Source organism: Salmo salar, chromosome ssa09, assembly GCF_905237065.1.
Source record: "Salmo salar chromosome ssa09, Ssal_v3.1, whole genome shotgun sequence".
Classification (NCBI taxonomy): domain Eukaryota; kingdom Metazoa; phylum Chordata; class Actinopteri; order Salmoniformes; family Salmonidae; genus Salmo; species Salmo salar.
The window spans coordinates 144,690,153-144,703,951 of record NC_059450.1 but is presented as its reverse complement, the minus strand read 5'-3'; the positions used below and the strand labels follow the sequence as shown (position 1 = coordinate 144,703,951).

Sequence of the window (13,799 nt, the reverse complement as noted above, 5' to 3'; positions counted from 1 at the left end):
ACCCTCCTCTCTGATCTCTAATCCAATGCAATGGCTGGCAGACATTAGGCTGGAGAGGAGAGGCAGTCTGGAGGCAGTCTGGAGTGGTCATGTCTTCCACCTGACATAGACACAGGCATCCCATCCCAAAAAATCTGACATACACTACTGTTCAGAAGTTTGGGGTCACTTAGAAATGTTCTTGTTTTTGAAAGAAAAGCAAATGTTTTGTCCATTAAAATAACATCAAATTGATCAGAAATACAGTGTAGACATTGTTAATGTTGTAAATGACTATTTTAGCTGGAAATGGCTGATTTTGTATGGAATTTCTACATAGTTGTACAGAGGCCCATTATCAGCAACCATCACTCCTGTGTTCCAATGGCACGTTGTGTTAGCTAATCCATGTTCATAATTTTCAAATGTTTTTACATCATTAACAATGTTTACACTGTATTTCTGATCAATTTGATGTTATTTTAATGGATAAAACATTTGCTTTTCTTTCAAAAACAAGGCTTTTGAACAATAGTGTATATATCGAAGGAAGGAAGGAGAGAGAGAGAGAGATGCATTCTGTAGTGCTCATATGAGAAATGCAGATAGAGGCTCATTTTGCATCAACAAAGAGAGGCCAGGGGACAAGAAGCCCTTGATTATGTTAAGCTAACATGTGTATTTCGTTTGGTAGCCTCAGGGTATCTTCCCTTGAAATGTCAGGGATTTAGAGCATATTGGTCCTACTAATTAAATTCACCTGTATAGGAATTCAATTGGGACTGTACCTTTGCACTTCCCCCTCCGTGGTAGGCCTTAAGAATAATCTAATGCCAGAGATGTATTGTGTACTGTGAGGCATGCTATACACACTGGTTTGATAAGGGCCCTGGTTGAAGTCAAACAGCATCCTATTAAATATGCATTTATCTAATTTATCTCTATCCATCTGTGGCGTATCTCTCTATACGCCGCAATGTTTCTCTACGAGGACTAAACCCTACAGGAATACACAGCAGAGTTCTGACAGAATAACGTATTATAGGTAAAGAACTTCAATGGCCAGAGTTTGGATGGCAATGAAGGCAACATTACTGCATTTCATGTTTTGAAGTCAACTAATGAAAAACTAGACGTTTGAAAAGGAACAAAGTGAAAAGAGCAGTGCTTCGCTTCAAGGAGCTGGGGGAGGAAATAATGAACGTTAGGTCTGAGATAGGAACCAGATGAAGAGGAACAGAAATAGAGCAGCTTTCAGGGTAGTGTGGGTCTCCGCTGGGGATGTGGTGGTGTTGCTCATTAACATCTACACTACTGGAGGAGAGAGGAGGAGAGGAGAGAGGAGGACAGGACAGGAGAGGAGGAGAGGAGTGAGGAGGAGAGGTACTAGCTAGTGAGCTCCATGATCCCTGTATTATCTCATTCTGGAACCCAGGAGAAGGGTTATGTTCTCACTGTTCTTAGAGTGGTGTCATCCATCTCTACTTCCCCCCTCTCCTCCAACTATAGACTGCCCCACTCCTAATGAGCTTCATGGCTCAGGGCTGTAGATAGCTCAGTGTTGATGATCTAGTCTGCTGCATCATCCACCCACATACCAAGCACATTGAAATTATTTCACAAATAGGCACACTTGCTAGTTATCTGTCCAGCAGGGTATTCCCCCATGTGTACTATCTCATATAGACTTTCCTCTGTACTGTTATTATAAGCCCATAATACAGTGGTATTCAAGTATTCTAAGAAGGTACTTCCCTGAAAATCCAGTCTGATCTATTCTCTCAGTGCCATGTGTTTAAATCTGGATGTGGAGTCCTTTCTTCTGGACTCTCCTTTCTGAGGCTCTGCCTGTGTCTCTCACTCAGCGCTGAGGCACTAAATAAACACAGAGACAGTTCAAGGTTGCTCGCCTCCGCTTGGCCCCACAGTTATAGACTGGGAGGGAGCGCCCAAACCAGGCGGTATAAATACCCAGCTCCACATCTAAATATAGTGGTAGATCCTTTTGAAGACAGGCCCTGTGTTTGTCAGCGAGAAAATGGGTCTGCTGTGTACTTCCTGTGCAGTTTCTAGCCATCCTTCCCTCCATGGCAGAGGCTCATTTACAGTATTGATGCCTGCTCCGGTGAGGAGGGAATCGAGGTGATTGAGCAATCACGCCAGATCACCATTTATTGGGAAAAGTTGAGCGTCGCCCAGAGGAACGATTAGGAAACCAAATTACTTTCAGACTATACTTCCTGCCTTGGGCTTACTGTTGTTATTTTATTACTCCCAGTCTTTATCAGACTATCCTCCTCCCAGTACTAACCTCTCTCTCATGTTCTGCTACCAACATTGTCGCAATCTAATCATCTTTGATGGGAACATTTCTGCCCGGTAACAGCTAAAATCTTATAGGGAAAATGGTCAAATAACACAATTCTCCATTTACTGCTCAAGCAATACCCTGTATTTTGTTAATCTGTTTCTGACCTCAGCCTTACTGGATCATAGAGATTCATTTCCCCAAATATCCCTGAGTGTTGATGAAAGGTATTTTTTGATGACATTTCGATAATTTATTGCCATGTCCTAGTCTGGACAGTCTATTAGATTACATGGTGTTGCATGGCACAAGATGCAGGGTTCCCTGAAATGTAGCTTTTTTTGTGGCTCTGAGCAACGTGATTACAGGCCTTTGGCAGTGAGGCTTAACCAACAGATGACAGGTACAAATGTACACAAGAGGCCTCCAGGGATGGTTTCCACTAGCCTGTATGTGTGGCTGACAACGTCAACTGGGGAGTATTTTCTGGATTGAGATGTGAGGTGTCCGTTGGCAGACTGAAAGTGTAAATTCCTAGAAAGGACTCTCGATTTATCTCCCAGTTCTCTCAGACCTCAGACACACATGCAATGCTCATAGAACACCTACACAAACACACACATGCTATGGTCACAGATATATTTTATCTACCATTTCAAGGACAGTTTGGAAATGATCAGACAAAAGACTCATTCTCATATGTCTACTATATAGGGGACTCATGTTAATGTCCTCTATATAGGGGACTCATGTTAATGTCCTCTATATAGGGCACCCATGTTCATGTCCTCTATATAGGGGACTCATGTTAATGTCCTCTATATAGGGGACTCATGTTAATGTTCTCTATATAGGGGACTCATGTTCATGTCCTCTATATAGGGGACTCATGTTCATGTCCTCTATATAGGGGACTCATGTTAATGTCCTCTATATAGGGGACTCATGTTAATGTTCTCTATATAGGGGACTCATGTTAATGTCCTCTATATAGGGGACCCATGTTAATGTCCTCTATATTGGGGACTCATGTTAATGTTCTCTATATAGGGGACTCATGTTCATGTCCTCTATATAGGGGACTCATGTTCATGTCCTCTATATAAGGGACTCATGATCATGTCCTCTATATAGGGGACTCATGTTAATGTCCTCTATATAGGGGACTCATGCTCTTGTCTTCTATATAGGGGACTCATGCTCATATGTCCTCTATGTAGTGGAAAGCACAGAGGCACCACAGCAAAAAAGCCTGCAGCCTTTTCCTCTCTATAACAAGTGATCTGAGGCCTGCGGACCACACTGAGCACAACTGAGAAAGATAACAGTGGGCTTTAGATGTCAAAGATCCCCTCTGAGACAGTACCCCCCCACCACCACCACCACATTCACCAAATCATATCAACCCTAGGCCTAGGCCTGGCTGGCAGATTTCTAAAGATGGAGAATCCAGTCTCCGAAGGGTGTGAGGTAAAATAGATGGGGATGGGAGCTCTCTCTTTCTCTCTCTCTGGCGTGTTCAAATCAATGAAAGTGCCACATTATGGCCACACAGACACCACCGATCCATTCATTATGATGATGTTCTGAAGTGAGATATTTCACTGTGGACCCATACCTCTAGTGAGATATTTCACTGTGGACCCACACCTGTAGTGAGATATTTCATTGTGGACTCACACCTGTAGTGAGATGGGGACACTGAGGGATGGCTGGAGGACCGGGGTCCACCCTCTGCTTCCCTACTGCTGCTCTCTCCCTGTTTCTATGGAGATTTGAGGCCTTTCAGCAAATCAATCAATGGAAGCACGCTTTTCAGTAGTTGGCCTTGAGGTTATTCTGTATGAGGCTGCTGACAGGCATGGCTCATTGAAGCTGTTTGTTTGAGAATGTGGATGACTTTTAGAAGGAGGTGTTGAAATGACCTGTTTCGAAATGAAGGAATGTTCAGCTTGAAATGTTCAGTCGATTTCTGTTGGCAATATCTGTTTGTTAGACTGACAGTGAATACTGCACATAGCCACCCATGTTATATGGTTTTATAGATTTTTTTGTAATTGAATTCTTCATGTTGTCTGAGTCAATCTTTCTAACTCACTCCATCTCTGCTGTCCATAGGTGGTAAGGGGGGTAGGAAGAAGAAGGCCAAGGTTGGCACCAAACCCACCAAGACTAATGGCTCCAGCTGGGCCAACGTGGCCCTGCCCCCTCCCCCTCTACATCCTCTCCCTGGCACCGAGATGGACCACTACCCCAACGAGCACTATGAAGGAGGAGGGTACGAGCCACACCCACCATAACATACACTCTATACATCCATGGAGATGCAAAACAGTCCACACTCTGCCCATACAGTCCAACTACATTTGTCCACACTAATTTGAAAAGTTATAAACAGTGAGGGAAAAAAGTATTTGATCCCCTGCTGATTTTGTACGTTTGCCCACTGACAAAGAAATGATCAGTCTATAATTTTAATGGTAGGTTTATTTGAACAGTGAGAGACAGAATAACAACAAAACAATCCAGAAAAACGCATGTCAAAAAATGTTATAAATTGATTTGCATTTTAATGAGGGAAATAAGTATTTGACACCCTCTGCAAAACATGACTTAGTACTTGGTGGCAAAACCCTTGTTGGCAATCACAGAGGTCAGACGTTTCTTGTAGCTGGCCACCAGGTTTGCACACATCTCAGGAGGGATTTTGTCCCACTCCTCTTTGCAGATCTTCTCCAAGTCATTAAGGTTTCGAGGCTGACGTTTGGCAACTCGAACCTTCAGCTCCCTCCACAGATTTTCTATGGGATTAAGGTCTGGAGACTGGCTAGGCCACTCCAGGACCTTAATGTGCTTCTTCTTGAGACACTCCTTTGTTGCCTTGGTCGTGGGTTTTGGGTCATTGTCATGATGGAATACCCATCCACGACCCATTTTCAATGCCCTGGCTGAGGGAAGGAGGTTCTCACCCAAGATTTGACGGTACATGGCCCCGTCCATCGTCCCTTTGATGCGGTGAAGTTGTCCTGTCCCCTTAGCAGAAAAACACCCCCAAAGCATAATGTTTCCACCTCCATGTTTGACGGTGGGGATGGTGTTCTTGGGGTCATAGGCAGCATTCCTCCTCCTCCTAACACAGCGAGTTGAGTTGATGCCAAAGAGCTCCATTTTGGTCTCATCTGACAACAACACTTTCACCCAGTTGTCCTCTGAATCATTCAGATGTTCATTGGCAAACTTCAGACGGGCATGTATATGTGCTTTCTTGAGCAGGGGGACCTTGCGGGCACTGCAGGATTTCAGTCCTTCACGGCGTAGTGTGTTACCAATTGTTTTCTTGGTGACTATGGTCCCAGCTGCCTTGAGATCATTGACAAGATCCTCCCGTGTAGTTCTGGGCTGATTACTCACCGTTCTCATGATCATTGCAACTCCCCGAGGTGAGATCTTGCATGGAGCCCCAGGCCGAGGGAGATTGACAGTTCTTTTGTGTTTCTTCCATTTGCGAATAATCACACCAACTGTTGTCACCTTCTCACCAAGCTGCTGGGCGATGGTCTTGTAGACAATTCCAGCCTTGTGTAGGTCTACATTCTTGTCCCTGACATCCTTGGAGAGCTCTTTGGTCTTGGCCATGGTGGAGAGTTTGGAATCTGATTGATTGACTGCTTCTGTGGACAGGTGTCTTTTATACAGGTAACAAGCTGAGATTACGAGCACTCCCTTTAAGAGTGTGCTCCAAGTCTCAGCTCATTACCTGTATAGAAGACTTCTGGTAGCCAGAAATCTTTCTGATTGAGAGGGGGTCAAATACTTATTTCCCTCATTAAAATGCAAATCAATTTATAACATTTTTTACATGCGTTTTTCTGGATAGTTTTGTTGTTATTCTGTCTCTCACTGTTCAAATAAACCTACCATTAAAATGATAGACTGATCATTTCTTTGTCAGTTGGCAAACGTATAAAATCAGCAGGGGATCAAGTACTTTTTTCCCTCACTATATATCTATCATTGTCTGACCCTTCATACAGACTTAGCCAATTGTGCGCTCCCTCAAAACTTGAGACATCTGTGGCATTGTGTTGTGTAACAAAACTGCACATTTTAAAGAGGCCTTTTATTGTCCCCAGCATAAGGTGCACCTGTGTAATGATTGTGCTGTTTATTTAGCTTCTTGATATTCAACACCAGGTGGATGGATTATCTTGGCAAAGGAGAAATGCTCACTCACAGGGATTTAAACAAATTTGTGCACAACATTTGAGAGACATAAGCTTTTTGTTAGTACATTTCTGAGATCTTTTATTTCAGCTCATGAAACATGGGACCAACACTTTACATGTTTATATTTTTGTTCAGGATAGAAACACTCACACATAACATCTCCTTTAACTGTGCATCTCCCTAGTTGAGGCGTGCTGTCCTCTCACCCTCATCTCCAGTTTGTGAGACTCATCTGGTTTAATAGGCTATCTGGCAAATGAGGAGTCGTCTGAACTGTAAATCTGAGCCTCTTAATGGCCGCAGATTAAAGCAGTTACGTCCTGTGGAGTGTGCACTGACACATTTATTTAATGAACATTTTCTTTACAACTAGTATTATTTCAGCATGTATAAGCATAGTTATGGGAATTTAAAGAATCCCTCCACTGCTCCACTTACGGCTCGTATCTATCAAATCAAAATCAAATCAAATTCTATTAGTCACTTGCGCTGAATACAACAAGTGAAATGCTTACTTACAAGCCCCTAACCAACAGTGCAGTTTCCCCAAAAAATATGGATAAGAATAAGAGATAAAAGTAACACGTTTTTAAAGAGCAGCAGTAAAAAACAACAATATATGCAATGGTGGTGCCGGTACAGAGTCAGTGTGTGGGGACACCGGTTACTTGAGGTAGTATGTACATGTAGGTAGAGTTATCAAAGTGACTATGCATAGATGACAACAGAGAGTGGCAGTGGTGTGGTGTGGAGGGGTGGAGGGCAATACAAATAGTCTGGGTAGCCATTTGACTAGATGTTCAGGAGTCTAATGGCTTGTGGGTAGAAGCTGTTTAGAAGCCTCTTGGACATAGACTTGGTGCTCCGGTACCGCTTGCCGTGTGGTAGCAGAGAGAACATTCTATAACTAGGGTGGCTGGAGTCTTTGACAATTTTTTGTGCCTTCCTCTGACACCGCCTGGTATAGAGGTCCTGGATGGCAGGAAGCTTGGCCCCAGTGATGTACTGGGCCGTACGCACTACCCTCTGTAGTGCCTTGCAGTCGGAGGCCGAGCAGTTGCCATACCAGGCAGTGATGCAACCAGTCAGGATGCTCTCGATGGTGCAGCTGTAGAACCTTTTGAGGATCTGAGGACCCATGCCAAATCTTTTCAGTCTCCTGAGGGGGAATAGGTTTTGTCGTGCTTGCTTCCCAACTGTCTTGGTGTGCTTGGACCATGTTAGTTTGTTGGTGATGTGGACACCAAGGAACTTGAAGCTCTCAACCTGCTCCACTGCAACCCAGTCAATGAGAATGGGGGCGTGCTCGGTCCTCTTTTTCCTGTAGTCCACAATCATCTCCTTTGTCTTGATCACGTTGAGGGAGAGGTTGTCGTCCTGTCACCTCACGGACAGGTCTATGACCTCCTCCCTATAGGCCGTCTCGTTGTTGTCAGTGATAAAGCCTACCACTGTTGTGTCATCGGCAAATTGAATGATGGTGTTGGAGTTGTGCCTGGACGTGCAGTCATGAGTGAACAGGGAGTACAGGAGGGGACTGAGTGCGCACCCCTATGGGGCCCCTGTGTTGAGGATCAGCATGGCGGATGTGTTGTTACCTACCCTTACCACTTGGGGCCGATCCGTCAGGAAGTCCAGGATCCAGTTGTGGAGGGAGGTGTTCAGTCTCAGGGTCCTTAGCTTATTGATGAGCTTTGAGGCCGCTATGGTGTTGAACGCTGAGCTGTAGTCAATGAATAGCATTCTCACATAGGTGTTCCTTTTGTCCAGGTGGGAAAGGGCAGTGTGGTGTGCAATAGAGATTGTATCATCTGTGGATCTGTTGGGGCGGTATTGTAGTGGGTCTAGGGTTTCTGGGATGATGGTGTTGATGTGAGCCATGACCACAAAGTCTACAAAGTCATTTAGAAAGTTTGACAAGATCACACTAGGTCACACTAGTCAAGGTCACACTAGTCAAGGTCACACTAGTCAAGATCACACTAGTCAAGGTCACACTAAAGGTCACACTAGTCAAGGTCACACTAGTCAAGATCACACTAGTCAAGGTCACACTAGTCAAGGTCACACTAGTCAAGGTCACACTAGTCTGGCACATGACCAGAAGAAAGAAAGTTGAGTTAGAGTACTTCTCTTACCCCTCCTCTCTCTCTCTCTCTCTCTCTCTCTCTCTGTCTCTCTGTATGGCCACCCCTCCTCCCTCTCTCTCTCTCTCTCTCTCTCTCTCTCTCTGTCTCTCTGTATGGCCACCCCTCCTCCCTCTCTCTCTCTCTCTCTCTCTCTCTCTCTGTATGGCCACCCCTCCTCCCTCTCTCTCACTGTGTGGCCACCCCCCCTCCCTCTCTCTCTCTCTCTCTCTCTCTGTATGGCCACCCCTCCTCCCTCTCTCTCACTGTGTGGCCACCCCCCTCCCTCTCTCTCTCTCTCTCTGTATGGCCACCCCTCCTCCCTCTCTCTCTCTCTCTCTCTCTGTATGGCCACCCCTCCTCCCTCTCTCTCTCTCTGTATGGCCACCCCTCCTCCCTCTCTCTCTCTCTCTCTCTCTCTCTGTATGGCCACCCCTCCTCCCTCTCTCTCACTGTGTGGCCACCCCTCCTCCCTCTCTCTCTCTGTATGGCCACCCCTCCTCCCTCTCTCTCTCTGTATGGCCACCCCTCCTCCCTCTCTCTCACTGTGTGGCCACCCCTCCTCCCTCCCAGGTATGAGAGTGATGGCTGGGGTCCTCCCATGCCCGTGCAGACCTACCTCCACCAGGGAATGGAGGATGAGCTAGAGGAGGAGGAAGAGAGAGTCCCCACCCCACCCATTCGTGGCGTGGCTTCGTCCCCAGCAGCGGTGTCCTTCGGCCAGCAGTCCACAGCCACCCTTAGCCCCTCTCCCCGGGAGGAGCTGCAGCCCATGCTCCAGGCCCACCTGGACGAGATCACCCGTGCCTACCAACTGGACATGGCCAAACAGACATGGTACGTACACCCACTGGTGGGGAATACTACAGAAACAGTACAATGTTCAAATAGGGGTGATATGAGAATGCCTACTATGGATATTGTGCTGGAAGTGTTTTTCTTTCACTATCTATTTTTTTCCTTCCTTCCATGTTTTATTTCGGTGTTATGTTAGCTACACAGTCACGGCATTGCGCAAAACAGAAGCACTCATGAATCATGTCATTTTAATGGGCCAGTGTTACCACTTACATGACTGTCCCTTCTGCTCACTGTGAGAACACAATGTCTAAAGCACTTGTTTAGCCCCACCCACATCCATGCTGCTACACATTCCATTGTTGTGGTGCTCATGCACGGCAGATGAAGCCCACGTTTCATCCTGTCGGAAGACTGGGAGAGAACAAAGGAGGAAGAGAGGGAGAGAACAAAGGAGGATCAGAGGGAGAGAACGAAGGAGGAAGAGAGGGAGAGAACAAAGGAGGATCAGAGGGAGAGAACGAAGGAGGAAGAGAGGGAGAGAACAAAGGAGGATCAGAGGGAGAGAACGAAGGAGGAAGAGAGGGAGAGAACAAAGGAGGATCAGAGGGAGAGAACGAAGGAGGAAGAGAGGGAGAGAACGAAGGAGGAAGAGCGGGAAAGAGGGAGACTGGCGTCCATTCATTACAGTAGAGGGAATAGGGAAGACTTGTCAGGAAGGAGCCGTCTTGTTAGCCAGTAATGACTATGTTTGAGAGCATCTTTGACAACAGGAAAGAGGCAGTAATTACATCAGAATCCCTCCCGCCGCAGACCGCCTCAGACCCCACGGCACTCCTCAAACAAACGGGGCTGTCAGTGACGTGAGGCGGGCGCTGAGTGGAGTGGAGAGGGTTGTGTGAGGGGGTGACAGCCTCATGTCGACAGGCCTAGAGAGCGGGCCCATTGTACTCTCTTCAACTGCAATTACAGGGTCATTGTGTTGGCATTCAAGGAGGAGGGACGTAGAATTAGTGGAATTGTTCCAATTTATTCAAAGAATTTGAAAGAATTTCTAAATGTAGCTTAACAGTTCCTTTCGTCTATCTTGGATTCCTTCTTTATGTCATCCTGTCTTTCATTCACCAGCTTTGTCTTTCTTGATGTCTTTTGACATTCGTTCTCTTCCCTGCTGTTGCTGTCCCCCCACCAGCAGCCCACCCTTTCCTGTGTCTGTGTTTTGGTGTGTACCTGTAGCATGATGATAACCCATATTACTCTGACTCTCTGACAGGCTCATGCAGGGTGGCTCCCTCCCCCCTCTCCCTCCCCAGGCCCCCGCCCCTCCAGTGGGGTACGTGTCCAGCACCCTGGTGTCTGACCTGGAGACTGACATCCCTGATGAGGATGAGGAGGATGAGGAAGAGGAGGAGGATGAAGGCTATGAGATGTCCAGGCCTCTCTATGGTATTGAGCACACGCCAGGGTCCAGCATGGACAACCTAGACAGCTCCGTAACAGGTGAGATACTGTACTGATGCAATGACAGGTGGACAGAACAATGGAAATCTGCCACGTGACAGACATCGTTGTTTCCATTCAGAGAAGTGTGTTGGAACTTCTTTCCACTTCGTTAGAATTCAAATCCGCCTGATGTTATGCAGTTTTCTGTCATCTCTTATTAATGATTTGGGTATTACAAAGAAACAATCAGAAATCGCTTTCCAAAACCAAAAATATTTGAACTACAAAAGCATGTTCAGTTGTCATTCCACAGTAATTCAAAAAGATTACAGACCCCCTATCAGGTAACATATCAAATTTAATCTGAAATTCATCATCTCCAGCACCAAACCAGTGTCTGCATATGTGAAAACAGCGTGTTACTATGATCTGTGGTTAAAAATTTTACGTTTCTAGCCCAAGAGAGGGTCTTTTCTTGCTCCTTCACGTCACTGCAAGTCTCATAGTGTTTGAAAAGCACTGTTTCAAAAAAATCACTTTTGATGATGTCATCGTCTAGAACTTTTTAACTTTATATTTTATTTCTACAAAACTTAGAAATGCCCCGTTTTCACATATGTTGAAACTGGTATTGTGCTGGAGATAATGAAAATGAGGTTGAAAAGTGTGCCGCAAACTAGTAGGTAAGTATTACAATTCTGTTTGCCTAGTTACAGACTGCATTTTGACCATTGATTTATAATGAAATGTTGTATTTTATTCAGCTCATGGCATTAGACTATCATTCCACAATTTCCTGTATATGTGTGTCTCACCTGGAAATGAATGTATTGCATGTACCTTAAACCCAGTTTGTTCAAGTGGTTTTGGCAGACTGTGGAATTATAATTATCATACCCAAAAAGAGATAAGAAATTCCATGAATTTTAAAAAGGACAGTGAGAGGGAAATTAAGATGAAGGAGAGCAAAGGGGGAGGAGGGGTGGGTGAGAGACAGGGACAGAGAGAGAGAGAGAGAGAGAGAGACAGAGACAGTGAGAGAGACATAGAGACAGAGAGACAGAGAGAGACAGAGAGATTGATTTAGCTCACACACAGCGTCAGCGACAGCCTTGCACCCCATATCTTCCCAAGAAGATATAGAATACATTTCACGTGCGGCATATTCCATTCCAGGCTGGAGGCACCATTTCCATTTTTACAACTCACTGAAAGCTTTTACAGCCGTCTGTCTGTCGGAGAGAGGGACATGTGAAGGGCATGACATTGGAGAAGGTGAGACAGTATGGCTGTGTCCTACTGCGTTTCTCATACCAACTGAACAGCACATAATAGTCCTCTATACCAGACATGGCTGACTGCTATACTACAGACAGGATGGAGCAGCAGCTCTGTGTTTTATGAGTGGGGAGGGATAGAACTAAGAAGGGAAGAGAAGAAGGGATAAATATTTATATTGAATGAGGAAGAGAGAGAGAGACAAAGAGAAGGGGAGGAAGATACTTATCTAGAGAGAGAGCGAGAGCGAAAGAGAGACACAGAGAGAGAGAGACAGATAGAGAGACACAGAGAGAGAGAGACAGGTAGAGAGACACAGAGAAAGAGAAACAGAGAGAGAGAGACAGAGAAAGAGAAACAGAGAGAGAGAGGGGGGAGAAGATAAATATTGTATCTATAAAAAGAGGAACAGGGAGAGAGGGAGGGAGGATTGACACGACTGCTTGGCTGGCCTGTCGTCTGCAACCCCAGAGTGTAGTTTTTCTGTGGGATGATGGAACATGGGCTGTGGCGGCTATGACACATGCTGCTGTTTATATATTTAGAGGAATATAAAGCTGCGACTGGGCCCTAATCTGCTGCATCTCTCCTGCACTGTATTACTCTGAAGACACCACTATTTCTTCTTATCTTTCTACAAGTCTCCCCCGCTTTCCACCGTTTGACAGCACAGACACGGTCCCAGCTCCAGGGTTAGCGGGAGGGGCAGATGGGGGAAAACGCGGAGATTAATCGCGGCCACCATTTTGAGGCTGTGGAGAGAGGGGGCACGAGCAGATTTCTGTAGAGCCCAACATGATAGATTTGTCATTGTTATAATAATATGTAAATAGGTCTGTTTCCTTAATGTTACACCAAATGCCACTAAATCAAAAATTCTCACCGTTGGGCACAGGAAAAATGCACATACATTTTTTTCACAAGAGAGATTGTCTGTGTGTCTTTGTATTATGTCATGCACTGCATAATACAGTATATTTTTTGAAAGCTAAAGGTGAATCAACCTGAAGCAGTGTTAAATTACCATGGTTAGGCTGAGATGAATACACACACGTATTATATCCCAGGGCAGTGTATTTGTCTAGAGTAGCTAGCTGTGTTGTGTGTTACTGATGCTGCAGTATGATATCCACAGGGATCTCAGTGCTGTGTCTCTCTGGGTGATTATTCTCCCATCAACCCCCTGGCAGGGACGGCTGAGGGGAGTGGGGGGGGGCAGGGTCACGTCTCCTGTCGGTAGGTGCAGCCGCCAGCTCATCAGGGGGAACGATTTCCCTGCTTAACGACATGCAGATGAGCCGCTCCGTCAGCATAAATCAGTTTTTGTGGCAGGAGGAACCTGGGATACCTGGCTTTTACTGCCCCTGGCTAGTGGCTATCTACCGTTTACTGCCCCTGGCTAGTGGCTAGCTCCCGTTTACTGCCCCTGGCTAGTGGCTAGCTACCGTTTACTGCCCCGGCTAGTGGCTAGCTCCCGTTTACTGCCCCTGGCTAGTGGCTAGCTCCCGTTTACTGGCCCTGGCTAGTGGCTAGCTCCCGTTTACTGCCCCTGGCTAGTTGCTAGCTACAGTTTACTGGCCCTGGCTAGTGGCTAGCTCCCGTTTACTGCCCCTGGCTAGTGGCTAGCTCCCGTTTACTGC

At 45.9% G+C, this 13,799-nt stretch overlaps 1 protein-coding gene across 13 annotated transcripts in view; it reads left to right on the top strand.

The window, feature by feature from the left end:
* Window positions 1–13,799, top strand: part of LOC106613191 (roundabout homolog 2) — a 606,521-nt gene that overhangs the window by 574,537 nt on the left and 18,185 nt on the right. For all 13 annotated transcript variants that reach the window (XM_014215205.2, XM_014215211.2, XM_014215208.2 and 10 more), the window contains 3 exons: window positions 4,406–4,565; window positions 9,214–9,477; window positions 10,712–10,938. In XM_014215205.2, coding sequence (XP_014070680.1) covers window positions 4,406–4,565; window positions 9,214–9,477; window positions 10,712–10,938 — 651 coding nt within the window. The remainder of the gene's footprint in view (window positions 1–4,405; window positions 4,566–9,213; window positions 9,478–10,711; window positions 10,939–13,799) is intronic.